The sequence below is a fragment of the Monoraphidium neglectum genome (assembly GCF_000611645.1).
Source record: "Monoraphidium neglectum strain SAG 48.87 unplaced genomic scaffold scaffold00456, whole genome shotgun sequence".
Taxonomy (NCBI): Eukaryota; Viridiplantae; Chlorophyta; class Chlorophyceae; order Sphaeropleales; family Selenastraceae; genus Monoraphidium; species Monoraphidium neglectum.
The window spans coordinates 1-26,592 of record NW_014013172.1 but is presented as its reverse complement, the minus strand read 5'-3'; the positions used below and the strand labels follow the sequence as shown (position 1 = coordinate 26,592).

At 63.2% G+C, this 26,592-nt stretch overlaps 8 protein-coding genes across 8 annotated transcripts; 3 read left to right on the top strand and 5 right to left on the bottom strand.

The window, feature by feature from the left end:
• Positions 1 to 350: 350 nt before the first annotated feature.
• On the bottom strand, positions 351 to 1,361 carry MNEG_3587 (Splicing factor U2af small subunit B; the record flags this gene model as incomplete). Its single annotated transcript, XM_014047943.1, has 3 exons — positions 351 to 563; positions 848 to 1,000; positions 1,272 to 1,361. The coding sequence occupies 3 exons, from the start codon at positions 1,359 to 1,361 to the stop codon at positions 351 to 353; spliced, it is 456 nt and encodes a 151-aa protein (XP_013903397.1).
• A 684-nt stretch (positions 1,362 to 2,045) lies between these two features.
• MNEG_3586 (Diacylglycerol O-acyltransferase 2B) lies at positions 2,046 to 5,193 on the top strand (the record flags this gene model as incomplete). Its single annotated transcript, XM_014047942.1, has 8 exons — positions 2,046 to 2,248; positions 2,464 to 2,538; positions 2,719 to 2,891; positions 3,352 to 3,551; positions 3,802 to 3,888; positions 4,104 to 4,218; positions 4,424 to 4,565; positions 5,106 to 5,193. 8 exons carry the CDS (start codon positions 2,046 to 2,048, stop codon positions 5,191 to 5,193), a joined length of 1,083 nt encoding a protein of 360 aa, XP_013903396.1.
• A 2,198-nt stretch (positions 5,194 to 7,391) lies between these two features.
• MNEG_3585 (hypothetical protein) lies at positions 7,392 to 9,965 on the bottom strand (the record flags this gene model as incomplete). Its single annotated transcript, XM_014047941.1, has 5 exons — positions 7,392 to 8,363; positions 8,528 to 8,685; positions 8,862 to 9,024; positions 9,209 to 9,656; positions 9,874 to 9,965. 5 exons carry the CDS (start codon positions 9,963 to 9,965, stop codon positions 7,392 to 7,394), a joined length of 1,833 nt encoding a protein of 610 aa, XP_013903395.1.
• Positions 9,966 to 10,816: 851 nt separating this feature from the next.
• Positions 10,817 to 12,257, bottom strand: MNEG_3584 (hypothetical protein; the record flags this gene model as incomplete). The annotated part of the gene is made up of 5 exons (XM_014047940.1): positions 10,817 to 10,883; positions 11,089 to 11,150; positions 11,284 to 11,530; positions 11,567 to 11,695; positions 12,079 to 12,257. The coding sequence occupies 5 exons, from the start codon at positions 12,255 to 12,257 to the stop codon at positions 10,817 to 10,819; spliced, it is 684 nt and encodes a 227-aa protein (XP_013903394.1).
• Positions 12,258 to 13,765: 1,508 nt separating this feature from the next.
• On the top strand, positions 13,766 to 17,845 carry MNEG_3583 (hypothetical protein; the record flags this gene model as incomplete). Its single annotated transcript, XM_014047939.1, has 11 exons — positions 13,766 to 13,828; positions 14,288 to 14,437; positions 14,670 to 14,806; positions 15,134 to 15,213; positions 15,375 to 15,469; positions 15,772 to 15,878; positions 16,082 to 16,219; positions 16,525 to 16,598; positions 16,847 to 16,917; positions 17,272 to 17,364; positions 17,744 to 17,845. 11 exons carry the CDS (start codon positions 13,766 to 13,768, stop codon positions 17,843 to 17,845), a joined length of 1,110 nt encoding a protein of 369 aa, XP_013903393.1.
• A 1,122-nt stretch (positions 17,846 to 18,967) lies between these two features.
• Positions 18,968 to 22,445, top strand: MNEG_3582 (ATP synthase I-like protein; the record flags this gene model as incomplete). Its single annotated transcript, XM_014047938.1, has 9 exons — positions 18,968 to 19,207; positions 19,403 to 19,502; positions 19,667 to 19,903; positions 20,363 to 20,636; positions 20,866 to 21,067; positions 21,253 to 21,410; positions 21,693 to 21,801; positions 22,072 to 22,186; positions 22,420 to 22,445. The coding sequence occupies 9 exons, from the start codon at positions 18,968 to 18,970 to the stop codon at positions 22,443 to 22,445; spliced, it is 1,461 nt and encodes a 486-aa protein (XP_013903392.1).
• A 1,621-nt stretch (positions 22,446 to 24,066) lies between these two features.
• Positions 24,067 to 24,727, bottom strand: MNEG_3581 (ubiquinol:cytochrome c oxidoreductase subunit; the record flags this gene model as incomplete). The annotated part of the gene is made up of 4 exons (XM_014047937.1): positions 24,067 to 24,111; positions 24,407 to 24,454; positions 24,562 to 24,627; positions 24,701 to 24,727. 4 exons carry the CDS (start codon positions 24,725 to 24,727, stop codon positions 24,067 to 24,069), a joined length of 186 nt encoding a protein of 61 aa, XP_013903391.1.
• A 1,605-nt stretch (positions 24,728 to 26,332) lies between these two features.
• MNEG_3580 (hypothetical protein) lies at positions 26,333 to 26,575 on the bottom strand (the record flags this gene model as incomplete). Its single annotated transcript, XM_014047936.1, has 1 exon — positions 26,333 to 26,575. One exon carries the CDS (start codon positions 26,573 to 26,575, stop codon positions 26,333 to 26,335), a length of 243 nt encoding a protein of 80 aa, XP_013903390.1.
• Positions 26,576 to 26,592: the final 17 nt, after the last annotated feature.

Sequence of the window (26,592 nt, the reverse complement as noted above, 5' to 3'; positions counted from 1 at the left end):
GTAGCGCTCCTCGCGGCCGCCCCCGCCGCCGCCGCCGCCGTACCCGCCGCCGCCGCCGCGGTCGCCGTAGCCGCCGCCGCGGTCCCCGTAGCCGCCGCCCCTGTCGCCAAAGCCGCCGCCGCCGCCGTAGCCCCCGCGGAAGCCGCCGCCGCCGCCACCAAAGCCGCCCCGCCGGAACCCGTCGTCCCGGCCAAAGCCGCCGCCGCCGAAACCACCGCCGCGCGCGCCCCCTCGTGGGCTGGGGCTCCTGCGGCGGTAGCGGCCAAACAGCTCCTTCCGGAGAGTCCTGCAAACAAGGGGAGTGGGCGTGGGGCAGTGAGCCCAGCAGCTTGCAACACGAGACGCGTTTGCTAAACAACAAGGCCGCTGCAGCCCGTGCGTGGCGGCCGCTCGCAGCCAGCCCCACGGCGCCGCGCGCACCTGCCGATCGGCTTGATGTGCATGAAGTTGCAGTAGCCGCCGCGGTTGCACGTGTTCTCCTCGTACTGGCGGCACGTCGCCTCCCGGAAGTCCGTCACAGGGGAGAACTCGGCCTGCACGGGGCGGCCCGCGTAGTAGCGGCCCTGGGGAGGGGGGATGGCGTCGCGGAGGGCGAGGGCGGCGCGTTAGGGGGATGGGCGGTGTACCGCGTCGTATGCGCGGCAAGCATCAGTCACTAGCAGCCACATAAGTCGCCTGCAAGCCGCGCGGCCTCATGCGCTGCCTTGCTGCGCGGCGTGCGTCTGACAACAAGGCCTATGTGCGCCCTGCCGCCGCCCGCTGCGGGCCTGCTCCACTGCTGCCGCCGCGCCCAAGGCCGCCCCTGCACAAGCCACCAGAAATTGTCACCCCCGCTCGCAAGACCCACCTGCAGGGCCGCCAGCGCGCGCGCAGCGTCCTCCTCGTCCCGGAACTTGGCGTACACGTTGCCCACGAGGTGGTCTGCCAGGTTGTCGCACACGTTGAGGTTCTCCAGCTCCCCAAACTTGGCCAGCTCCTCAAACACGTCCTCGTAGAAGTCCTGTGATGAGGACCGGGGCGACCAGCGGGAGGGGGACCGAGCAGGTTGCAGCGTTGCGGGCTCGCATGGCGGCAGCCGTGGCGTCTAGTGAGAGGACGGGGGCTGCGAGGGCCAGGGTGCATACAGCTGCGCCGACACATCTTTTTCGAAGGGAAGACGCTGCCAGAGCCCTGCTGCAGTCTTGCCGTGCCAACCTATGCGCATGCAAGCCACGGCCGCTCCACATGCGATGCACGCAGCGCGTGCCGCCGGCCCAGGCGGCGACACTCACCTCGTAGTGGTCTTGCACCTCCTCCTCAGGCACCTGCTGCGGCAAGCCGTCTGGGCCCATGGGGGCGTTCAGCACCGGGTTGAGGTACATATTTGAGATCAAAATAGTCTGGCTGATCGTCGGCTTGTTGTGCATGCGCGAGCACCGTTCTCCATGCCGGCATGCTCTGCGGGGGAAGATACAGAGGGGAGTGCTTGCTATCAGCTGCTACACTTGGTTTGTTGTGTGCGTGAGGCTCCCGCAAGCAGTAGGCAGCAGAAACACTCCAGATCGCTGGTGGCGCGCCGGCAGGCGCCTCTCACCCGATTTTAAAGTAGAATGGACAGTTAACACGGTCTTTCTCCGTGCCGAAGATGCTGGCGAGGTGCTCAGCCATCCTGGCGCGCTGCGGAGGGAGCCTTGTGCCAGATCGCTGTGTGTTCTAGGGGCTGCCCTATATATTGGAAGGGCGTACTAAGCTGAATATCAAACCTCCGTCGATGTGCTCAAGCAGAGGGCAGGAAGAACATTTCGGCGCAATACCGTATCATGCAAAGTGACGGAGCACTGGCCTCCCTTTTTGGCGGTGTTTGAGAAGCCCATGCGGTGCAAGCGTTTCCAAGACCGAAATGGAAACATCTAGAATCTTCTTACAACTCGTGTACCGGTATTCGACCACAGTCTGGGCTGCAGTTCAACTGGTTGGTTCCCAACGAGTTCAGCTTTCGACAGCTGCTTGATCGCTTACAAAATCAGGCAGCTGATAGTTAAGGTCATCCCTAGACAAGCGCGCGGATGGCGCCGAAGCAGCGCGAGGGTGGCGGCACCGGGGCCAAGGGAAGCGCCAAGGACGCCGCTGCGCCTGCGCTGCCCGCGCCACGCAACCCGACATTGAAGCAGCGGCTCGTGGTTGCCATTTACGTGTACTTCATCCCTGTCTTCCTGCTGCTGAATGTCGCGATGCTGTTCAGCCGCTACACTGCAGTGCCGTGGCTTGTGTGAGTTCATACATCAGAAAGCGAGCAGCTGTGGGAGCTCAGGACGTGGGCCGTTGCACAGGAGGAGCTGGCGACGGCCCCAGGGGAACTTGCTTCTAGAAATGTAGGGGGCGGGCGGGGTCCGGCAGCTGCATGTGAGCGTCCGCACTCGCTACAGCACGCTCATGGGCCTTGAAATCGCCACCCAAACGCTCCTTTGCGCCCTCTCGCGGCAGCTACGTGCTGTACATCAACTTTGGCCCCGCCAAGCGCGCCTGCAAGGACGGCAGCTGGCCCAAGCTGCTGCGCAAGTGAGGCGGCGCTCGCGAGGGCGCGGCCGCCGGCGCGGCAGCATCCACCCGCGGACCTCGGGGCGAGGCGCTCGCCCATGCAGCTGACAGTCCCCAGAAACTTTGCTCCCGTGTTGAAACGTCACACCGGTAAGCCCTGAACGCTGCAGCCGCCGTCGCGCCGCTCTGCTCCCGCCCCAGGGTCGATTTGTGGCGCCACTTTGCGGCGTACTTCCCCTGCCGCCTCCACAAGACGGCGGATCTTGACCCTCAGGGGCGGTACGTGTTTGTGGCGCACCCCCACGGCATCGTGTCCGCCTTCTGCTGGCCCGTCTTTGACACCAACGCCACGGGCTTTGCCGAAAAGTACCCCGGTGCGCGGCGCCGCTGCTGCCGCCACGGGTAGCCGGGGTGGCCCAATGGCTGCGAGCACGCAGCAGTGACCTGCCGCGTCACGTGTGTCAACTGGCATGGCTGGCGCACCTCTCCGCCCTAGTCTGCAAACGCGTCATTGCGGATGGACTTCTTGCTGTCTTAATGTGTACCATACAAGGCATTGTTCTAGTATGTGTGTGCACCAACCCGTTGATTCACACACAATCACACACAAAGGCAAAGGCACACACACACACACACACACACACATGCACACACATGCACACACACGCACATGCTCTCTCTCATTCACAAGCGCTCTCTCTCTCTCTCTCACAATCACACACACACACTTACTCACACACACACACACAATCACACACACGGTGAAACACACACGCAATCGCACACGCACAACCACACACAATGCAACACACACACAAAAATCACACACCGCAGGCATCGACGTGCACCCCATGACCCTCGAGGTCAACTTCCGCCTGCCCCTGATGCGTGAATTCCTGCTGTCAGTCGGCGTCACTGACGCCTCCCAAGAGGCCTGCTTCCGCCTGCTTGGGCGTGGCAATGGCGCCGCCATCATGCTGGCGGTCGGCGGCGCGCAGGAGAGCCTGCTCTGCCAGCCTGGCACGATCGACCTGGTGGGAGGGGCGCCGGGCGGCCGCGTGCGCGGCCAGGGTGGGGCGTGGGGCGGTCGGCCCGCTCGCGCAGCAGGGTTATTCCGGCGATGCGCCTGCTAGCTCAGGGTTAAAACTGTTTGCAACAGGTCTGCTGCTGGGGTCTCGGGCCTCGCCACACTTCGACCCGCTGCATTTCTTTTCCTTGCGCTCCAACGTCGCACCGCCGAGTGCCCCTGCGCCGCCCCCGACGCCCCTGGTGCGCGGCCACCAGGTGCTGAAGAAGCGCAAGGGCTTTGTGCGCATCGCGCTGCAGACGGGCGCCAAGCTGGTGCCCGTAATCGGCTTTGGGGAGAACGAGGTGATCATAATGTGATCTGGGGCTGTCGTGGATGACGAGGGAACTCGTCGTTGAACATGCCGAGGAGAGTGCTGGCATATGATGTATCCTGTTTGTAGGGGCGGCCTGATCGGCTTCGCGGCCCGGCAGACCCCACACTGCTTCCGAGCCCACGTTGGTCGCTAACCGCCCGTGCACTGCGTGGCCGGCGGCGTCCCACCCCGTGCGCCGCCCAGCTGTTTGACATTTTGCCAACAAAGCCGGGCAGCCTGCGGGACAGGCTGCAGCGCCTGCTGAAGAGCTCGTTCGGCTTTGTGCTGCCCAACGCCGTCGGCACCTCCCTCCTGTTCGGTGAGCAGCTTCCGCTTCCCCTCACCCCTTCCCCCCCTTCAAACCCCTCCTCCTAGCAACGACTTTATTTGCTGGTGTTGCGTAGAGCGGGCAAGGCCGCGCGGTCTCTTGGGAAACCGGGCGCCCCTCCGACCCTGAGAGCCAAGTTGGCCTGGCCGGCTCTTCAGCACGAGCAAACTTTGGCACCGCGCGCGCGCCCGCGCAGGCAGCACGGGCTGGATGCCGCACGCGCGGCCGCTGGACGTCGTGGTGGGCGCCCCCCTGGAGTTTGACATCGCCCGCGTGCTCAAGGGGGCGGCGGACCAGGAGATGCCACTGGAGCGGCTGGTCGACGCGTTCCACGAGCAGTGAGCGCCCCGCACCACAAAACCTGGTTTTAGGGTAAAGGGTATAGGGTTTAGGGTTCATGCCACACCCTCTGGGTTTGGTAGGTTCCAAGGGGCGGGGAGGCAGGGGTAAGATGGGCCCAGGGGTTGGGGCTGTAAGGTTGGCAGCGAGGGCGTGCGGGCGGCCCTGCTGCCGGGATTGCCGGACGGAGGGTTCTCGAGTGCTCACGCCCCCGCAGCACTGCAGCTGCCGAGCCGTGTGGACCCCTCCAGCCCCCGATTGAAGCTGGAGTCCTTGGTGGCTGAGCCGTCAGAGCGGCCCTTTCTTGTGCTGGGGTATCGACATGTGCACCCGCCCACCCACACCAAGTCCTCACATGCTCTCATCACCAATGCACCGCGCTTCCCCAACCCCCGTTGCACCCCCACCCCACCAAGCCGCCATGCTGCCCAATCGCATCCCCATCTCACGGCGGTCCCACCCAAAGCAGTCCCATCACCTCGACCCCACGCCCTGACCAATCACCGCGCCGACCCCGCACCCCTCACACCACCCTGAAGGTACCTGGAGGCCCTCCGCGCGCTGTACGACCAGCACAAGGACAAGTTCCACAAGGCGCGGCGGCGCAGCATGACTTTTGCAGAGTAGAGCCCAGCGGGTCAAGAGCAAACGCGCCTAGGCCTCGGCACGCGCGCCGGTTGCACCGGCCTGGCCGATATGCAAAAATCTGCTGCTTCCTGTGGGATTTTTTTGTCCGTGTTACTGATTGTGCCTTTGTCCAGCTGTGCTGATCATGCCAGGTCTCACCTGACTCCATTTTTCTGATCGAAAGATACAGCAGTGAGTACGGTATCAACTGCAGAAAGAGGTGTCGGGTTTACACACGCCTGACAATGGCCCATTTTGGATGTGTGGCCGGCTGGCTGTGCCCTTGTAGCCTTGTGGCTGCACCAATGTCACCTGGATGCTGCTCACCCCTCACCTGAGCAGCAACCCCTCAACAGCCACGGGTGACGCCCGGCTGCATTGTCCCCGTCTGCCTTTTCGTACACTTGCAGCTGGGCACCCCTCCGACACCCTTGTGGACCGACGCGGTGGATGCCCGCACTGCCCTGCTGATGCAGGACTGCAGTGCGCCAGGAGTCAACGCAAGGCACCACTGGAACCCTACCTGTTCTTCTTTGGGCTGCTTTGCAAATCACTTGTGCTTGTGGTATGCAGCCAGCTGCTGCGCCTCTGCGCCTCCTTGTGTTTGTGTCTTGTAGGCGGTGTAATGTGATTGTCGGCCCGCTGCAGTGCAACTGATTGCAACAGAACGCAGTCGCGATTGGCTAGTGTGCTGGATTGTCAAATGCAACAATTATTTCAGTTTGGGATAAAAGCTGAATCGTAGAGCCGGGCCTCTGACGGTCGGCCATTTCCAGACACATTCGGCTGTTGCATCAGGTCCAAAGCCGTCCTTTACATCAGGCTTGATCCTCAGCTGGCGCCAGCCTAGACGCCAGCAAAATAGCTCAGCCGTACGCACATGAAAAAGTTTCACGCTGACTGGTGCGAGTGATCACCTCACACACCATGGCCCAGTCAGCCAGCCGGCATTGGGAGGGGCACAGCCGAGGATTGGGCACCTCGTGCCAGCCCGTGCTGCAGGCATGGGTTCAAACTCCACTGAAGGACAAATTTAGCTATTGATAGGATAACATGTTTCATGGTGACCCGGCTTGGGTCCTGCAAGCTACCCGTTCTGCCAACAGCACGTGACAAGGACGCACCGCGAACATCAAACTTCAGTGCCAAGCAATCAGGCCTAGAGGCCAGGCGCTTTTTGCAACAAATGTTGATAATGTGTTCAGACATGTTTGTGTTTCGCCAGCAAGGCAGTGTGGCTGGTAAGATCGCAAGTGTGTACCAAGGGGAAGAAAGGGGACGGACGGCGTCCATCCGACTCTCGCTGTGGCATGGCCGGTCCCGCTCAATGCGCAACTGTTGCGCCCCAGCGGAGATCCAAGGCATTTGCTGCGTCGGTGCTTTGTCCTGAAGGGCACATTCGGCAATTATCAGCAAGCCACCGCCATTGTGGTGGGCGGCGCCGCACGAAGGAACCTCTGATGAGGCAAGTGAAGAAGTGTTGTCAGCAAATGTGCCAGCTACGGGACTCGAGCAGTCGGTTTGGGCTCTGCAGCATGCTGTTCCCCAGGCTCATGCACGTGCACAAAAAGGGTGCAAGATGCATGGCTGGCGGGCAGCTGGCTCATGTGCGGCAGCCACATTGGATGATTCACAAATGATGATCTCGAGGACACCGGTTGTCCTCAATATGCTGCAGCCCCATAGACGGGTCTGTTTGGCCGCACGAAGTCCGCATGCCTGGAAGGGCCTCGGCACTTGCAGGCGCCAATGGCACGTCTGGCGCCAACAACAGGAACAAGTGCGTTGAGCAAGGGCGCAATTAGAGATGTCCACGTAAGGAGAACGGCGCTGTCCGTCCGCAGGACCGGCACCCATGCTGCAGAAGAGAGGCATGCGTGTGGTGGCTCCAGTGCTACGCTGGGCAAGAAATGCAGTGGGACGCGCCCCACTCAAGGCGATCGGCACCCTGTTGTGTGTCCTGACATGCACAGCTTGGCGACGTGGAGAAATAGACGTAATCATTGATGGTGCGCCCCTTCAGGCATTTGCAGCAATTTGGTTGTAGACCGACTGGCAGAGTCAACTGTGGTCCAGCCAAGACCTCATTATCATGCAAAAGATGCCAGCAAACAGTGCCAGCAGCAGCATTGGTGCAGGCTGCTTGGTAGAGCTGATCCAGCCCGCAAAAAGGCAAAGTACGCGCAATCCGAGATTTTTCAGGGCCAAGAGAAGGTCATCACCGGCGTCGACGCGGCCTGGTTCCAAGTGAAGGGGCTCGCCGACACAGTGTTGATCGTGAGCGTCGCGCTGCCGGGCGTGACGGTCGTGGTGGGCGACGCGAACACCTGGAAAGTGCCGGCGGCGGACGTGGTGTACGTCACCGTCTTGGTGGACGACTTGCTGTACGTCGAGGACGCCCAGGTGGCGCCCATTGTGACGGAGGTGCCCGTGATGGGCGTGCCGTTCTCGTCCTTGGCAATAAGGATGGCGCTGACGCCGTAGGTGGTGGCCGGGTTCTTGCCGGTGCCCCTGCCAGTGACAATCGAGTAGCTGGAGAGGGTCAGGCGGATCTCGCGGGCCGGCGCGGGAGAGGGCGACGGCGACGGCGAGGGGGAGGGGGACGGCGGGCTGGAGGGGGTGGGGTACTCGAGTGCCACGCTGTACTCCCCCAGGGAGGCGTAGCTGGTGAAGTCAGTGTCACCCGTGCCGATGGCGGCGACGTAGTACGTGCCTGCAGCCGGCAGCGTGACGGCGTTGGCGCCAGACAGCAGGGCGCCGGCAGTGTTGAAGGTGGCCAGCGGCGCGGCCGCACCAGATGCCCAGACCTCCAGGCGCAAGTCGACGTTGGCGCGCGCGTTGCCGTCTGGGGACGCCGGCGTGAGTGCGATGCTCACAGTCGCCGGCCCCGCGCCTGCCGCGAAGGAGAGCCAGTCCGCGTCGCCGCTGCGCTCGATGACGCCGACGGCAGCCGCAGTGGTGCGCGCAGGGTCCGCGGCGGTGGGGTTGCCGGCCAGGGGTGCCGCGGCGGCCATGGTGCTGCCGAGGTCGTCGGGGCGGTAGGCCATGAAGCCCCTGGCGCTGGTCATCAGGCGGGTGGGATCGGTGATGATGGCGAGGTCGTCCTCCTTGTTGTTGGCGTTGGCATACTCCCCCTTGCTGAACTGCGTGACGGCCTTGTAGTAGCCGACCTGGGGATTAGGGGGGGGAGTGACTGTGATGCCGGCTGCCAGTCAAGAGAGTTGCGGAGCCGCGGGCTACAAATGGCACCGCGCCATCCAGAGGCGGCAGCGGCTGGAAGGAAGGCGGGGCGACGGCTGCCCTTGCATAGCCAGCGATCCCCCGGCGCGCTCACCCCCATGATGGGCGCCCAGATGCCGCTGCCGGTGGAGTAGGCGTTGCCCACAGTGTCGCCGTCGTGGCTGAGCCCCAAGCGGTGGCCCAGCTCGTGGCTGGTGGCCTCCCACACGTACTTGGGGTAGCCGGAGCCCAACTGGGCAGGGAACACAAACGCTGCATGAAAAATATTGGGGGATTGGTGAGGGCAGGTTGAGAGGGAGTGGTCGGCTCGCCAGCTGGTGGGAGGCGAGCAATGCAACAGCAAGCGCAGCCTGTACGCTTCAGCCTCTGCACCGGCTGGGCACCCCCCGCTGCTTGCAGCCCGCCAAGGGCCGCAACCTGCTGCGCACCGGGGTCGTAGTAAGTGTTGCCAAACGTGTTCACGTAGGCCACGCCGCCCGCGCCTGCGCCATACCAATCGTAGGACGACCCCCCAATGACGGCACGGGCGCCATTGTCGGCCAGGTTGAGCTGCGCGCCGCTCGCGTCGGTCTCCTCAGTGGTGACATCGACCTGCGCAGCAGAGGCGGGGTGAGGTTTAAGAGGCAGAGTGGGGGAGGGGATGCCCTATCGCCCGGCTCAGTGCAGCCGCTGCTGCTACCAAGGACAGAAAGTGAGCACGCTTGCTTCCCAAATGTTACGGCTGAATGAACTCGAGGCAAGCCCGGCACAACTGCGGCCCCAACCGCCCTCTCACGTCGAAGGCGGCAAAGTCCTCTGCCACGGCGCGCCAGATGGCGATGATGTTGCGGCGCTCAGCATCGCTGAAAGTGGACGGCACGCCGTCCAGGTCGTAGGGCGGCGTCACGATGCTGGGGCGGCTCGCGCTGTTCCAGGCTGTGCCGGTGGTGGTGTGGCCCGTGAAGTCCAGCACCAGGCGGCGCGGCGCGCCGGGGCGGCTGTGCAGCTTGAACGCCAGGGTCAGGTCGGTGGGGTCGGCGGCGCCGGCGGTGGCGGAGCCGGGGGCCGCGGCGGGGGTGGCGCCGGCGGGCACGGCCATGCTCTCGCATGCGTAGAGCAGGCGCTTGTTGGCCGTGTCGTAGCCGATGTCGCGGTCGGTCAGCAGGCGCAGGAGCTCAGGCACGTCCACACCCGCGTTCCGGGCCACCTCGGCGATGTCGGTGCCGATCGCGGCGGCAGCATTCCTGCATGCAGGCACAGTGTGAGGGCGGCGTGCAGGCAGTGAGTGTGCGCTCTGGGGTTGGTCCAAGTATGGGTATGGGGTATGGAATTTGTCAACTCCAGCGGCGGCTTCTTGCAGCAGGGCGCGATCTGCGTGCCTGCCTCAGTGAGTCGCCCCAGTCTACCCAGCTGCTAACGTGCAATCACATGTAAATGGGTGCTTGGACAACTGCTGCTCACTCGTGCCAGACGACGTTGGGAATGTCGGGCTTGCCAGCGAGGCAGGCGGCCACCAGCACAAGCACCATCACCGCCACATGGGAAGCGGCCATGTTGAGATGATGGTCTTCCACAAACACGTAGAACGGTCTGAACTGCACGGTCCTAAGCCGGTCGTTGCGATCGTGCACCAAGTTACAATCTGGGTTCTGCTGTGTTGGCTGGCTAAAGTGATGCTAAGAAGGAAAGCGTATGCAAGAAATGCCACGTGTTGCAATGACGCAGCACACGCCTGACAATTGGCCGTTCCGTGCGCGTGGCTGCCGTGTCCTTGTGCCTGTGTGGCTTCGCCTTCCGTCACCCGCCTCCACTTCGTGCTTTGCTTGCACGGCAGCACGCCCAGCAGCGCTCAATTTGGGGGTGTAAGCGCAGTGTGTAGCGTGCGTGTGGCTGTGAGGAAGCGGCTGGCCGTCGTTGGCCGCTGAGCCGCAGTGCGGGGTGTGGCGGCAAACAAGCGGCCGTTTCATGCCGCCGAACCGCAGCAGAGCGATGATGAGCAGCCGGCCAGTCCCAGCGCATCGCACCGCTGCGGCACACTGGTTTGATAGGCCGGGCTGAGCTCTGTGGCAACCGCAGCACTTCCGTTCTAGAGCACCCGAGCCGCACCTGGAGCGAATGCCTGCAAGGCCACGGGTGACAGGGCGCAGCGGACCGTGGTCCCCCCCTGCATGGCCCCCGTCTGCCTTCTAGATACGGCACTTGCACATCACTGTGACCGTGCCAGTTACACGGTCCATGCAGTATGCTATACGACTGCAACACAAACCAAGCTTCTTCTAAGATTGTACAGGGATCTGATTAAGCCTGCTGAGTCCCCTGCGAAGAGGGTAACAGCCCAGGGACAGGCGCGCCAGCCAGGCGGCGCCGCCGCAGCAAAGCGGCGCCGTAGCACCCGGTGCCCGCGTCACGCGTTGCCATGCTGGGCCTGCAGCACCTCAAACTCGTTGCGCATCAGCACTGCGTCGTAGTACCTGGGTTGGCGGTGACGAGGGGCGCGTGGTGCACGTATGAAGTCATGTTTCATGCAGCGGCCAAGTGCAGCGCATGCTGTACAGGGTATGTGACAGTGGTGGTCTGGAGGGCGGCTGCCGCCTGAAGGAGTGCTGCTCTTGGGCATGGGCGCGCTGAGCATAGGCCGGGCACGCCAGCGTGGGGCGCCTCCACGCCGGCTCGCACCTGTCCGGGTCCTTGCCCGCGGCGCGGAGCAAGGCGGTCTTCTCAGCGCGCAGCTCGGCGTCCTGTGCAGTGTGGAGGGAGGGTGAGATATTCTTGGGGGCGGGGGTGATGGCTGCGCTGGGGGTGCGGCACCAGACGTTGAAGGTAGGAGCCGCGGAGCTTGGCCGCTGGATTGCACCCGCGCCGCAGAGCTACATGCTTGCGCTTGCCCTGGCCGCAACCCCGCCCCGTCGTAAGAAAGCGCCCTGTTGCCGCAGATATTGCCCCGTGCTGCTGCCGCTGCAGCCGCTGCTGCCGCTGCTGCCGCTGTTGCCGCTGCTCCTGCCTTCCCTGAACCTGAAGCTGCTGCAGCTGGCAGACCTGCTCCTGCAGCCTGCTGTGGCCACCGCCAGCGCTGCTGCTGCTGGCACTGTCGCGGGTGCCGCTGACGCTGTTGATGATGCTGACGCGCTAGCGGCGGCGGCGCACCTGTGCGTACGCTTCGAAGATCGCGTCCTCCTCCTCCAGCTCCTTCAGCGCGTGGGGCAGCGCCCAGGCCTGCAGCGTGTTGTCGGGGCCGTGGGCGATGAACCAGGCCATCATCGCGGCGATGCCAAACGAGGTGTACCTTTGGGGGGAATCAGGTGAGAGTCAAAATGAGAGGGAGAGGGTGGAAGAAAGAGAGAGTGTGTGTGTTTGTGTGTGTGTGTGTGTGTGTGCATGCGTGCGTGAGTTGCTCGTCTGTGCAACAGAGTTTGCATGCCCAGCAATATGATTGACAGCATGCAAGCTTGCAGCGTGGCTTGAGTGGCTGCACAGCATCCATGGCTTGCATCAGCCAGCTGCCTTCGTGCGCTTGTGGCTGGACATAAGGTGTATGCGCGCTACGCACACACCCCGTGCCCAGTCGCTGGCAGTGTGCGCGTGTTGCTGGTGTGTCCGTGAAGCACGTGGCTGCCTGCAAGCAGCAGATGAAGACCCGCTTGGCGCACAGCAGCATCTATTACTCACGTCATGAACTCCCAGCTCTCCCACTTGCGCTTCTGGCCGGGCGGCGGCGGCGACTCGCCAAAGAGGTAGCCATTGCGCCCCGTCTGTGTGCCCTCCGACCAGAACGACCCCCCCGGCCAGCCGTGGCCCCCTTTTGGCCGCAGGTGGCGTAGAGCTTGCAGAGAGGCCCGCCTCAACATGGCCGCTGCTGCGTCGCTGCTGCAAAGGAAGCGTGCAGCAGTGCTGCACTTGGGTGATCTGGAGGTGGGCGTCCCTCCAGATGAGAGGTCAAATCGATTAATCGCACCGAAGTGAGTTAGGCAGCAAGCCAAGCCCGGCCAGCACGGCCTGCACAAAGGGCTATCGCCTGATTGAGACTTTGATGATAACGGAGATATAATATTGGGTTCAGTGTACGGGATGATCGATGACATTTGCAATAGATGCAGCTGAAAAGGCAATGAGCTGCTGATGCAGCTGCCGACCCAGTGCACATGGGCTCGGCCGCGCAAGCCTTGCTGTGCACTTGTCCACCTGCCAAGCGCACCCGTGGGTATGACATGCCATACGGATTTGCTCATCCCAGGGTTTTGGAAAGTTGAAAAGCTTCTGCCCGGGGCCCTCGAGGCACAAATGGTCAATAGCAGTCCCAGACATGAATGCAATGGGGAGCAGGTTTGTTGACTGGACGGCCATCAACAATGCGCTATTCTGCACTGCCAGCCGGCAGCAGATAATCGGCGTGCTGTGCAAAGTGTGAATATTGTTGAATGAGTGAATCCTGGCAACACATGTATGCTGTGGCTGGGGTAGGGTCGTCACAACACATGCCAGGATTTGTCGATGCGGGGCTCGCACCAACAGGAAAAACCAAGTCTTGCAGTCAACTCCTGTGAAGCGACGGCTGTGTGAACTCACGCGTCGAAGTATGTTGATGGTATTGCTGGAAGGGCCGCGAAAGGGGCACAAGCATCGTATGTCTACAACGCGCGTGCACGAATGCTGGTCGGTTGTGTTGAGATGGATGAATGAGCTGGGCAGGCTGCGGTTGTGAGCGTGTGCTGCAAGGTGCGGTGGGGTGGCATGCAGTACAGTATGCGCCTTTCACCATTTACCCCAATAAGGCTATGAACCAGCAGCAACGGTATTCTGGGTTGTCGCGTTTGTACAGGGGCCGGAAAACATCCAAATCCTTGCAAGCCCTTGGTGCAACGCTCACACCCAATGACCTGACGCATTTGCGGGTGACCCAAAATCACAAGACCAGACCACTTTGAGCCGCTAATACTGTATGCGTTTACCCTTCTTCACCTGGCGAGCCAAGGAGCCCAACACTTTGCGAGCGAGGGCTTGAATGCCGATCTCAAATCCAGTGAATCCATGTGGTCCTGTTTGAACACCATGACAATGTGATGCGCCCGTTGCTCGATGTAAAAATGCTCAAACTTTGATCTGTCGTCAAGCCTCAGTCCACCATGATGCTCCGCAGCGTCTGCCCTGCCAGGGCGGCCAGGCGCGCTCAGCTGTCCGCGAGGTCGGCACTGCCACGACGCCACCGCCTTGGTGAGAGCCGAGCCTGCACGGAACGTTTTGAATGCAGGGATGGCCAGGCTGCGCTGCAGATTGCAGGCCAGAAACGCCGTCAACCACCAAGGCCTGGACTGGTCAGCCACCAAGTGGCCTTAGGGGCGCGGGATGCGATTGCCCCATGCCGCAAATCGCAGGCGCGCGCGCCATCGTGCGGGCCACTCGAGGCGGTGAGGGTGTCAAGGTGAGCTGCACGCTGTGAGGCTTGGGGCAGGGCTGAGCGCATGCATGCGTGGACACCCGAGCGCATGCAAGCGAACTCGTGGTAGCCTCTGCTTTCCCCCCCTTTGTGTCACCGAGGCCCCCCTAAAAAACGCCTAGCATCCTCTACAGACCCGCAAAACCGGGACCTCAGGCCAAACGCGCAGCCCGCCAATCGCCTGACTCCGCCCGCAAACCTGCCGCTGCGCCCAGCGCCCCTGCACTGGGCACACGCATGCTCACCCCCATGGCACCTGCCAAAGCAGGAGGCCATCTCGGCCCTTCATAGGGCCACCCACAGGAGCCCTCAAACCCGTCTTCGTGCTTGAATTTGCCGGCATCACAAAAAAGACAAACTTGCCCCTCATCAGACCTCCTGCGACGCACCCTCTTGCCGCGCGCGCGCACACCCGCCCACACCCGGGCACCACCACGCGCGCAGCTCCTGAACGAGGCGCGCGGCGTCACCGCCGGCGGCGCCGGGGGCCCCGGTGACGTCAGCGACGGCTACTGGCTGCCCACGCTGCTGGCAGCGGATGGACGCGCGTTCCCCACAGGGCCCATGGTCGCTTACCTGGCCTATTCAGCCGTGGTGCGTCAAGATATATCAGACAAACATTGATAAACCACGTTCTGCATGTTTCAGGGCTGCCGGCGACGTTCCACCTTGCAAATATTGTCTTGAGTGCACGGCACGGCGTGGTGCGATGGGGCACGGCACAGCGCCTTCCAGGCCCGCCGCCATGCGGGCGGCCCTGGCGCCAGCTCGTCCGCCGCCGCCCACCGGCTGCCATCGCCGCCGCGCGCCACGCGGCCCCCTGCAGGTCGTGGGCGCCCTGCTGGCGCTGGAAGGCGCGGGGGCGCTGCAGGAGTTTGACCGCCACGTGGGCACCCTGCAGTCGGCAGTCAACACCATCGGCGTGGCGTTGTTTTTCCTGATGGGGTTCCGCACCAACAGCAGGTGTGCCGCTGCTGAGGGCGTCGGCGCGGCTGGATGGCTGCTGGCCGCGGCGTCGAGTGGGGCGGGGGCAGAGGCACTTGGAGGGGGTGCACATTAGGGTGTCATGGCAAACCCTTTTCCGGCTGGTGCAGCTGCACCGTGCACGCAGTGCGGGGCACAGCCCTGGCAGCCCCCAGCGTTGTCGGCCCGCCTGCCGTCGCTGGCCGCTGTCCAGCAAAGCGCGGCTGCGGGCGGGGCGCGGCCGCCGGCCTCGCCCATTTCAGCAAACACGCAGCGCTTGGTGCTGTGCCCTGCTCATCCGCGTGTGCCGCGTCCTGCGGCCTGCAGCTATGCGACCTGGCTGGAGGGGCGCAAGCTGGTGTCGGACGTGGAACGCGCCCTGCTGTCCCTCGCTTCCACGCTTGAAGGTGGGGCCGCGCGCGTGCCGAGACACAGAGCGCTCGAGGCAAATGGAATGACTCTAGCATTTGCGGTATTGCGCCATGGGCCCTGTGCATGGAAAGACGGTGGAGGTGCCGCTTCTTCGTTCACGCGGCCATGCCCCTCGATTTGACGCGTGCGTGTGCAGCTGGGACCGTCGCGGACAAGCCCCTGGCGCAGGAAATGATGCGGTGGGGGGTCGCCTTCACATACGCGCTCAAGTGCGCCCAGCGCAACGAGGACGTGAGAACCCTCCACACCACCACGTTGTCACGCGCCGCCTGGAAGAAGTGGATGCCACGGCCACGCCGGAGCTCCGGCACGCTTTGTGTCATCTGCTGTGTGTTGCGAGCGGCGCGAAGCCGTCAGCGCCCCAGTGCGCGGAGGTCGCCTGCCGGAGGCCAAGTCGTATCGACAGGCAGCACCGCCCTGTCGGCTTTGGGGAGCGACGGGTGGCAGCTTCCTTCCTGCCGGTCGCAGCCCACGCGCCTGCTGCTAGCTAGCAGCCAATCAACCGTGGGCCTGCCCATCCAACTTTACCTCAGGTCCTGGACGACCCGGGGGCCGCGATCCTGGCGCCCGCGGAGCGCGCGGCGCTGCGCGCCGTACCCGTTGCGCAGCGCCCCATGCAGTGTACCAACCAGCTGATGAGGTCAGCTCCAGCTTCCGCACCCTCGCATGACACTGGCCCGGTCGTCTCGCATGAGAGCCGACCACCGGGTGGTAGATTGCCCCAAAAGCCCGCCATGCCGCCGGTATCGATTTACCGCACGCGCGTTGAAACGCGCGTTAGACCAGCGCCACGCACGGCCGACCTGACACTCCCCCCCCCCCTGCGCTGTGCTGAAAACCCAGGCTTTCGGTGGAGGCGTTTCGCCGGGGCGCGCTGGTGGCGGGCGCGAACGACATGGATCGCCTGCGAGGCATCATCGACGCGCTGGCGGCGTGCGTGCCGGCGTTCACGCGCATCATGGACACTCCAGTGCCATTTGCGTGAGTGCGGTCATGCCTTGTTTAGCGGGACCAGAGCGCGACTTGACGGGTGCCCTCAGATGTCAGAGGGACGGGCCTCCGCCTGAATATGAGCAAGCAAGCAGGGCTTGCAACCGCCGTCCTGTGACCAGGAGGCGAGGGCCGGCCATGCCACAACGCGGGTCACCGCCGCGAGCGAGCATGCGTGCTTGATTTGCGGTTGTTTTATGTTCGCGACGGCAGCCATGCCACGACTGCGCCACCAGACCTGGCACTGGGGCTGCCCCCCCCCTCGTCCCTCGCTCCGCAACCCCTGCCCCTGGCAGCTACGTGGTTCACCTGCGGTCCTTCATGGTGGTGTGGCTCATGGCCATGCCAGCCCTTTACGCCGGCGACTTTGGTGGGTCTGTCGCACCATCGCCGGGGGGGCAGTCGCTAGTCTGCTTGGTAGCAGCCCCTGGCGGGCTGTTGAGCAGCATACAGCCTCGTGCTGACCAAACTTGGACTGCATTGCATGCAGAATAGGTGCAAGGGCAGGTTCATCGGCAGCGCGTTACATGCTCTTGGACGCGGGCATGATGTGAACGCTGCCGGGATCAGCCTCCAGGGTGAGCGTGTGCCGCCATTCTGCGTCCCCCTCCCCAAAAGGCTGGTGGACACTGCCGGTCGACTTCTTCATCGGCTATGCCCTGCTGGGCATGGAGGCAATCAGCCTGGAGGTGGGTGGGGATGCATCCCCCGCTGCGCGGCCAAGCTCAACAAGCAGCCTTCACCCAGCCCTCGCTCCTCCGCCTCCTAGAACGTGGCAAGCTTTGCGAACAACACAAGTCTGTGCTTGCCCTCACACAGACGGCCTGCAGGAGCTCTCCGCCCCTGCCCGCCCCCACACCAGAAAAGGCACACACACACACACACGCACACACGCACGCATGCACGCACACACAAAAACACACACACACACACACACACACACACACACACACACACACACACACACACGCAGCAGTGTGATGTGACCCTGGACGACGGGTTTCATGCAGTGTCACACTTTTGCATTCTTGTGCTGCATGCAGGTGGAGGCCCCCTTTGGCCGAGACTTCAATGACCTGCCGCTGGATGACCTCACGGCCGCAATGGCTGCCTCGGCACTGGCTGCCAGCGGGGAGGTGGGCCGGGTGGGTGGGCGCTGACCGGGGCAGGGGGATTCGCATGCAACACTGTCTGACGGCCAGGGCGCAGCCGCTGACGGCGCCTGGGGGCTCCCACTCCGATAAGTGTTGCGTGGCCAGGGTGCCATGGAGGCAAGGGCCGCTTTGCATGCTTCTCAATGGGGCGCCTGCGGCGCCGGACGCTCGCAGCGACGGCGCCCCCCCTGCAGCGGGCGATGGGAAAGCGGCTCGCCACGATGCGGGACAGCTCTTTTGAGAAGGAAGAATGCGCCAGGCGGCCTTGTTGGGTCCATGGCGACAATGTCAGCCTGAGGCGCTGCTGCGCCTGGGCGAATTGACGTCAACCTGCATGCACGCACCAAACCCTCGCTCTCAGGTGATGGCTGAGGCGGTGGAGGATGGGGCATCGCACGCCAGCGTGCTTTCAGAGGCCCCAACAGGCGGCAACGGCAGGAGCTCAGCTGCTGACAGCCACTAGGCACGGCGGCAGAGTCAGATTGGTTGGTCTGCACAGATGCGGATTGCGTTATTTACGAGGGGTCATCAAATAAGAGAGTGTGGGGTGTTGCAGGGGGGCTTACCTGCACCCAAACAACCCAAAAACCTGGGGCCGCCTGTTGTAGGGGTAGGAGTTTTTGCTGCTCACAGCACATAACAGGAGGGGCGTGCGCCGCTCTCCAAGCGCGCCAAGCCCGTCAACACCGACGCCACAGCGGGAACCAGGCAGCGCTCAACACACCTGAAGAGTTTGTAGATGCGGCAGGTGGTCCGAGTCAGCATTGCGTATCCTGGTCTTATTGGGCTTCATTTTCACAGACACTCGCTCAGCAAAGGGTGCACTTTCGACTTTCTTATTGGAAATAATGTAGGGATGTAGAGCAGTAGGCAGCATCGTGTCCATTCGCTGCATAAGCTGCCATTACAGTACTGGCACACATCAACCCGCTGAGCGCTGGTCACCTTGGAGTGTCAAATTGCCTGACCTGTTCGGCACACTGGAACTGTAAAGCTGTGTACTGATGCTGGCATGTGTATGACCGGCCCTCTGCTCGTTTTGCCAGGTTTAGAGGCAGCGCGGCGCCTGTGAAGAACAGAGGGTGGGCGACATCTGAACACACAGGAAGCGCACCGCATCAAGCCGTGCTGCAGGTGCAGCGTGCGATCTCAAGTTGCGTTTACAAGTGGCCACGTTCAAGTGCGGTGATTCAGGAATGCGGCTGTGTGTGTGACTGTTGTGCGACAAGCAGAGCCCTCTGGACCAACAAGGTAGCGGGGGGAGGGGCCGAGGGGGCGAACAAAGGAGCGACTGCGTGGTGGTTTGACTGGGGCTGTATGATAAGGCCGGCCCTCTGGCAGCTGTCGGACTGACTAGCAATCTGCGTGCGTCAGGTTCTAAGACTCGGTGTCAATGACGGGCAGGACCTGGGAAATATCCTAGGGCCACGTACTGTACTGAAGGTGAACCAGATCACGCTAGGTAGCACTCCGAGCGCCTTCTCTTTTGGTACATTTGATTTATCGATAAACTCTGGCGCGTCTCTCATTGGAGGCTCCAGCCATTGCTGCACAGCGCTCCGACTGAGTGCCTCTGTGCTTCGCGATGAAGACTCAGCTCATGCGCAGCCCGCGGGCTGCTGGAGGCCACCATTGGCCGCTATCAGGGCGGTATCAGCGTGGGCCGCGCCCATGCCACGCTTCGGAGGGTGACGCCAAGCCCGCTGCTCCAGACGTCGCCGACACGGCCAGCCGCGCGCCGTCAGGCGACGCGAGCGGGACCGGCGGCGTGATGCCGCCAATGCCCAAGCGCGGCTTCTTCTCCATAGCAGACCCCAACGCTGAGGTGCAGAGCGGGGGATCCTTTGGGCGCAGCAAACCGAACAACTGCACATACTGCTGAGCGGCATCGCTTGACAGCGTCTGCATCCCCGGCGGCGCCCGTTCGGCAGCCCCAGCCGCGCCGCTCGCTGCCTTGCCTCTGCAGTCCGATCTCCCATCAGCATCATTGGACTGGAATCCACCCCCACCATGGCCTCAGGTGTACAGCAAGGCAGGCGACAAATTCGACCCCGCAAAGAAGCCGGACAGGTGCGGGCGGCAGCTGCATGCAGCCGCGCTCGCGCGGCGACAGAGGCGCGGTCTGTCTCTGTAGGAGCGGCGGCAGCAGCTGTTAGGGGAGTAGGTCGGCTGCAGCCAGCAGCAGCAGTGGCCACATTGGTGAAGCTTGCCAGGCGGTTCGTCCGCAAAGGGCCCGCCCGGAGCGCGCCGCCGCTACGACCTTGCTGCAACTTTTCACGTCAAGGTGCGCCGCAGCAGCAGCAGCAGCAGCAGCAGCAGCAGCAGCAGCAGCAGCCGGCACCTCACCACACGCCCTGTGCCGGCCGCCGAAAACTGCCCCATTGCAGGTACAAGCCCGAGTTCATCTGGAATACGAACTGGCAGGAGCAGCTGAAGCTGCAGGAGGATCTCGAAAGGCGGCGGGCGGAGTACCTGGAGCAGCAGAGGAACGGCGGCGTGAAGCAGGCCGCAGACGCCAAAGGTGCGCGCGGCTGCTTGCAGCGGGGGCCAAGGGAGAGAAGTGCGGCCCATCGTGCGGCTGGCGGCCGGCGGAGAAGGCGCGGCTGGATGAATGGGGGCGTTAGCCGGCAGCAGGCCACAGGCCGCATGTTTCAAGGTTGGACGGCCCTTGCAGTTGCTGTGAGATGGGCGCAGCGGGCCGCAGACACGGGAAGGGCGCCATTTTCAGGTGCATACAGTGGGACATGGGCAGCCAGGCCGAGCGCAAGGCGGCACTCTTGCAGGGATCGGTCTGCGGCGCATGCCATCTGCATTGACTAGGTTCGGATGGCGCGCCTGCCAGCACGCAACACGCATGGATGGGTGTGACAGGGCTTCGCTCTCTTCCTGGTCAAAGACGTCATTCGGCGCGAGCACTCGACGCCGGTGCCCGACACTGCCGACGCCACCCCTGCGTCCCCCCCCGCCCCCGCCCCTGCAGGCGTCGTGTCGTTCAGCCGACTCAGCGCCTTGGATGACATAAATGTAGACCTGTCAGAGCAGCTGCGCCGCGCGCAGCAGCGCGACGAGGAGCAGCGGCGCCTGCGGGAGGAGCGGCGGCGGCAGCAGGAGGCGGAGCGGGGCGCGGCGGGGCCGGCGGCGGCGGCGGCGCCGCGGCAGCAGCAGCAGCAGCAGCGGCCCCGCGCGGCGGGCGGGCAGGGGGCGTCTCCGTCTTACCAGTTCAAGGACCTGCCTACAAGGGTCGAGGCGCGCAGGTGAGCTCACTGCAGGGACCAACGCGCCCCCCACACTCCCAGGCCCTCCCAGGCCCGCCTGTGCAAAGGGCTGCGCAGACTGTGGAGTTCCCCCTTTGTTAGTTTTGTGTGAGGCGGTTGTTTGCGCTCGCACCATATGCCAGCCTGCTGGCCGACCAGGCGGTTGCTCAGCGTTGCATGCAATCCGCCCCGGGGGGCCTCCGACAGAAACGAAACCTCCCCCCGGCAGGTTCGCCCGCGCGACGCGCATCGCGAGCTCCGGCGTCGCCATCGACTCCGTCGGCCAGCTGGCACCTGAGGAGGCGGCGCGGCGCGCGGCGGAGGCGGAGGAGGGGCGGGTGCGGTATGAGGCGCTGAAGCTCGAGTTTCAGCTGTGGACGCTGGCGGCGGGGGCGATGGGGACCGCCACCACGTACTTCCTTTACACTCCGGTGAGGGCCGGGTTTTAGTTGCAGCAAGGCTGGGCGGGCGGAGCAAGAGCCTCTCGCGGCCGCGTTCCCTGGAGCGTTTCCGCGTAGCCAGGGCCTCGCAGCGTGGGCAAGCGTGCGCAGCCGCGCGCTGCGGCCCGGCACTGGCACAGACCGTTAGCGTCCGCGCCCCGCGTGCGCGCCCGCAGGACGTGTCTGCGAGCTTTGCGGTGGGCGCGCTGGGCGGCCTGTTCTACCTGCGGCTGCTGGGCCGCAGCGTCGACGGCATCGGCGGCGGCGGCGGCGGCGGGGGCCTGGCGCAGCCGCGGCTGCTGATACCCGTAATCCTCGTGCTGGTCTTCAACAGGTGCGTTCTGGGGGGATGCGGAGGTCCTGGTTTTCTCGTTGGAGCCACGCTGTCGGCGACGCGGAAGGGCATTGGCACCGCGCCGGCGGCAGTGGCTGCGCAGCCCGTCCCGATCGCCTGCGTGCCGAGCGCGTGCCGGCCGCGACGCCGTTCCCCGGCCCCCAGCAATGCGTCTCCCCGGCCCCAGCATCCTTTCCGCCGCCGCGCGCGTGCCGGCGGCGGGGCCGCCCGCCGGTATCTAATGCGCGCGTCCTGCTCGGCCGGCCCGGCCCCTCAACCCAGGTGGAACCAGGTGTATGCCGCCAACGCGGGGCTGACGCTGCAGCTCATCCCCATGCTGCTGGGGTTCTTCACCTACAAGCTCGCGGTCATCGGCCGCCAGGGCTTGGCGGTGGGTGGATGATCCTCGTCAGCGCGGCCGGCCCTGCTGCTGGGTGGCATGCGTGCGTGCTCTGCGCGCGCGCGTGTGTGTCTGTGTGTGTTTGTGTGGGGGGATTGTGGGGATAAGGGTGGAATCAAGAGAGTCCTGACTGTAGGAGACCTTGAGCCGCATATGTGTGCGCGCATGCGTCTTGGCAGGTGCAACCGTCCAACCGCCCCCTGACCCGCATCGGCCGCGGGCCCCTGCGCCGCCCCTTTCCCGCCCAAATCCCTGACTCAGGAGCTGAGCAGCTTCTCAGTGGTCCGCAAGGATGAGGGCCAAGACAGCGGCGACAAGGACGGCGACAGCGGTGCAGCCGACGACGGCGGCGCCATGACGCTGGACCGGATCTTTGGTGAGCGGGCTGCGGCCTCGGAGAGGGTGTGGGGGCTCGCGGTTCACAAGGGCGGGGCGTTGCACGCAGGCAGCACAGCCAGCGCGGGTGGGGAGACATTGCTGCGGGGTCAGTAGTGCTCAGAACCGGGGGCGGAGGGCGCCGCATGGCTGCGGCCACGCGGACGGGGGCGACGATGGTGCCGTGTTTTGACCGCAGCTGCTCCCGCCGCCCTCGCTGGAACGTGCCCGCAGTCGAGCGCGTCACACGGGAGTGGTGACGGCGCCGGGCGCGCCCTCAGCTGATGCTTTGTTGCACGATATGGGCGGCGTCCTGGGTTATGCTGTGGCGCAGTCGGCGTCGGCAGATGTGCGTGCGTCGAGGCAGTAATCAGCAAGAGCCCAAGCGTTTTGCAGCATTCCGCCTGGCAATTGGCATTGCGCTGGCCCTGAACCAAGCAACACCGACAGCACAGGGGCTTTCAAGTTGGGCAAGATGCGTGCCAGCTAGGGGCGCACAAGGCGAAGAGGCCGGCAGCACTCAGAGGCTGTCAGGCTGGAATGATGCAATTAGTACGGTGGTGCGTGATCGCGAGGGCAGCCGTCAGGCGCCAGGTCAGCTGCGCAAGGACAGCGAGGTCATCAAGCTCTCGAATCTTGCAGTAGTTCTTAAGAACCCATGATACGGTGCATTTCATACTGTCAACTACCCGCTCTCACAAGCCCCGACACGCGTCGAAAGTCACGAACCCGCAACCCGGCACCGTGTCAATCATGGATAGGAAAGAGCACCTTGAGCTTGCACCTGAGCAGGTGTGCAGCGGTTAAAATCAGCCAGGCGTTGCTGGCTTGACTGAGCGCGCGCGACTGCACCACCACCACATCAACCAAGGGGGGCGACATGTTAGCGATGCCGCACCGGACCTGTGCAAAACTTTGCACATACATCACTGGTGTGGGCTGCGCGGCTTGCTTCCCTGCACCGCCCCCTGCCCATCGCCTTGTCAGCCGCCAGTCGCCTGCCGGCGCTAATCCGACCCTGTCCCTGCCCCAGCTCACTCAGCCTCCTCCACCCCTCAAACCGCTCGGTCCACTCAGCACGAGCCCCAGGCGCATGCAGCCCACGGCCCCTCCCTGGCCGAGACCGTCCAGGCCGACCGCCCCCATGAGGACGACCGCGCCCGCACGAAAGCGAGCGACCCTGCCAAGCCCCTGCCGCACGCTGCGCACGAGCAGGAGCAGGAGCAGCTCTAGGCGGGGACGCAGGCAGGGGCGGCACGCGCAAGCGCACCGCTCCGCGGCGGGCCCCCTGAGGATGTGCGCCGACGGCCGCCAGGCCTGCGTTGTTGAACGCAGCGCCTCTGCTTGCGGGTGCGGGTTCAGCCGCGCCAGAGCAGCCATATACCAGCCTGGCGTGTGCCAACCTGCCAGCCTAGCTGCCTGGTCGCTTTGCGTGTTGCTGTGCGCTCGCCTGGCCCCGTGGCGCGTGCGCCTTCTTGCGGATGCAGCTGGGCGCGTAACCATGGTGTGCTGCCTATGCCTCCTTGTGCTGCACTGGCCTGCTATCACAGGTTTGATTTTGGGGCAAGCCGCAGGCCAGCAATCCCCGGCGGCGCCCCCCTGCCCCACACAGAGATGTAGGGTTGCAGCGCCAAAGTGTGTGCTGCCAACTGTAAGCTCGCCTGGAATGATGCGATTCCCTGTTTGAATGGCATACACACACCTGTCGCAGCCACCTGCCACATTGCCTCACACACCGACTGCACAGAGAACTCCTTACAGACGGCCCGCCAGGGACCAACTAGAAAAGCCGCCAGTAAGGCTCAACTAATTGATGGATCAAAGGATTGAGAGTGATGCACAAGCCAAGATGAGACGCAGAGAAATCCAAGTGAGTCCTATCTACTCAGCCTCCGCCACAGGAATCTCGATGTCCTTGAAAAGCTTCTGCGGAGGGAAAGAGCAGCATGGGCGGCAACACGAGCATGGGAGCAGCAGCGGGGTTCTAGTCAGCGGTGCCATAACACTGCAGGTGCGGCGCATGTAAGGTGCGCTACGTGTAGCGATGCCAACATGAAGCTTTCTCAGCCCCCGACTCATGTATGTGGCTTCTCGTCCAAATTGGACGCACAGAAAATCTGGCATTATCCTGCACACGCCCAACAACTGCTCTGCACTGTGCTGCCAGCCGCGTGCTTCTCCGCGCCTTGTTCAGCATGAGGCTGCACCAGCAGCAGCTCACCCCCTTGTTCCTGCTCTCCCAGATGCTGGTGACCACCGTGTCCAGCGCCTGCAGAGTGCCCGGTGCGAGGCGCATCAGTTGCGCCTCCAAGCGCAAGGCTCGAACCAACGCGTTCGGCCAGGCCTTGCAGTGCTTGAGCGTGGTTTTAATCTCACCTCGTTGGAAAAGTAGGCCCCAACAAGCACGAATGGCACGTAAATCGTGCTGCGCTTGAAGAACACCTGCAACGGGGTGCACCGGCTCAGCCGGCCGCTGGACCGCTAAAACTGCGCTGAATAATCAAAGAAACCGCACCTGGTAGATACTCTCCTTGAGCCCCATCGTCCCGGCGCTGCTGCAGATCACTACTGTCGAGCGCTGGTTTGATGTGCAAGCCTGACTTTGATGCGCTCGCACTCAAGTTGTGATGAATCTGGTCGGGGTACAGAGCTGGTTTGACTCCATGATCCAGGGTCACTGTGCACAGGAGTCACTGATGACTACATGCTGCCCCCGACTGCCAACCCTGCTTTCACGTTATCTTGAACTCAGCACAGGTGAAGGCAGAGCGTGAAGCGGCATGCATTAGGACGCATGGCGCATGTGCACTTGTGTGTCTTCAAAGGATCAGTACGGTACCGTCTTTGTCTCCGGCAGCTTGAGCTGCCGGAGCAACGCGGAGATGTCCCATCAATCTGTCTTTGCAATGCACAGGCTACTGCTGGCTCTTGCTGCGGCCTAAGATCAACCCAAATATCCCATACAATACCCCCGCACACCTTAATCATACCACCTGGCTCTCAACCTCAACCAGCAGGCAAACTTTGAACAAGTGCATACCAGGCTGCTTGTGATCATGCAGCAGCCGGGTGATGAGGGCTTCCACGTAACGGATCAAGCAGCAGGGTGCTAGCCTGCTGAATCACTGCTCTGTGTCTCCCGTCTACTGTATCTGACTGTCTCCCTGGCTGACAACAAGGCTTGTTGCATGCTGGCCTTCATCGCACATATGCACCTCGTCCACAGTTCGGGGGTCCCCTAATCACTCGCATCAATTCCAATATCATGGGATTTGATTGCCAGCGGCAAGGGCTGTATTCAGGATGTTCAAGCCATTTGAGCTGCGTGCCAATGTCATCACCACACGTGACATCACAGCCGGCAAAGCTTTGTCACATGTGGCACTCCCTTGCGCACCCAACTGAAGCACAGGCTGCACAAGGTGGAGCTCCCTGAGCTGGCAACCAGCCCGCCACTACCATGGTTAGCGTTGCGCAGGAAAGCTCAACAGGATAACCCAAATACCTTATTGTATAAACTCTGTGCATCAAGATGGCATCAACACGCACAAAACACAACCGCCTCGCTGCATCGATGCGCGCGCGGCGGTAGATCAGCAGTGCGCACGCCCTGGTGAAGCGTGCGGTGCACCACCAAGCCAAAGGCACTTGCCCAACTTGCATCGCAGTTATTCAGTTTACTCTTGGATCTGTTGGCAGGGGCAGAGACGCCCCGCTGGTCTGTGATCAGGACATGCTGGTATCTAGGGTGCAAAATCGCGCATTAGAAGCAGGTCAGTGTGCCATGTCGACATCAAAAGATCAGGGCAACCGTCAATTTGACAATCATCCAGATGAGGAAGACAAGCTTCCCCTACGGGCAACCAGCATACGAACCCAATGTTTCCCTGTACTGCCGGGAAGTTTTTGACATTTACAAGAAAATGTTGTTGTTCGGGAATGCATTTTGTTGTGGGTGACCCCCAAAAATGTGCCGACCAGTTGCATCACATACAGCCAGCATACTCTGTACGTCAAAAAGGACAAAGGTCTTCTCAATCAAAAGCACTCTTGCAGCTCGTGTGACCATGCAAAACAATTGAGTTGGCCCATGGTTGCAATGGGCCGTCACGCTCATGCGGTGACTAAAAAGGTGCTGCGATGACACTCAGAAGATCTGGCCCATGCCGCCCTCGTTGGTGACGGGGTTGCCAAAGTTGTCAAAGCTGGTGGTCAGGCCGCCGTTGAAGCCCACACCGTTGTTGTCAAAGCGGGTCACACCGCCAAAGTTGGTGACGGGGGCCCTGTCCGAGGGCGCAAAGCCGGCGGTGCGGCCCCCGATGGCCAGGATGTTGGCGTTGGCGGCAGCGGCGGCCTGCTCGCCCAGGCGGCGGCGGAAGATCTGGCCCATGCCGCCCTCGTTGGTGA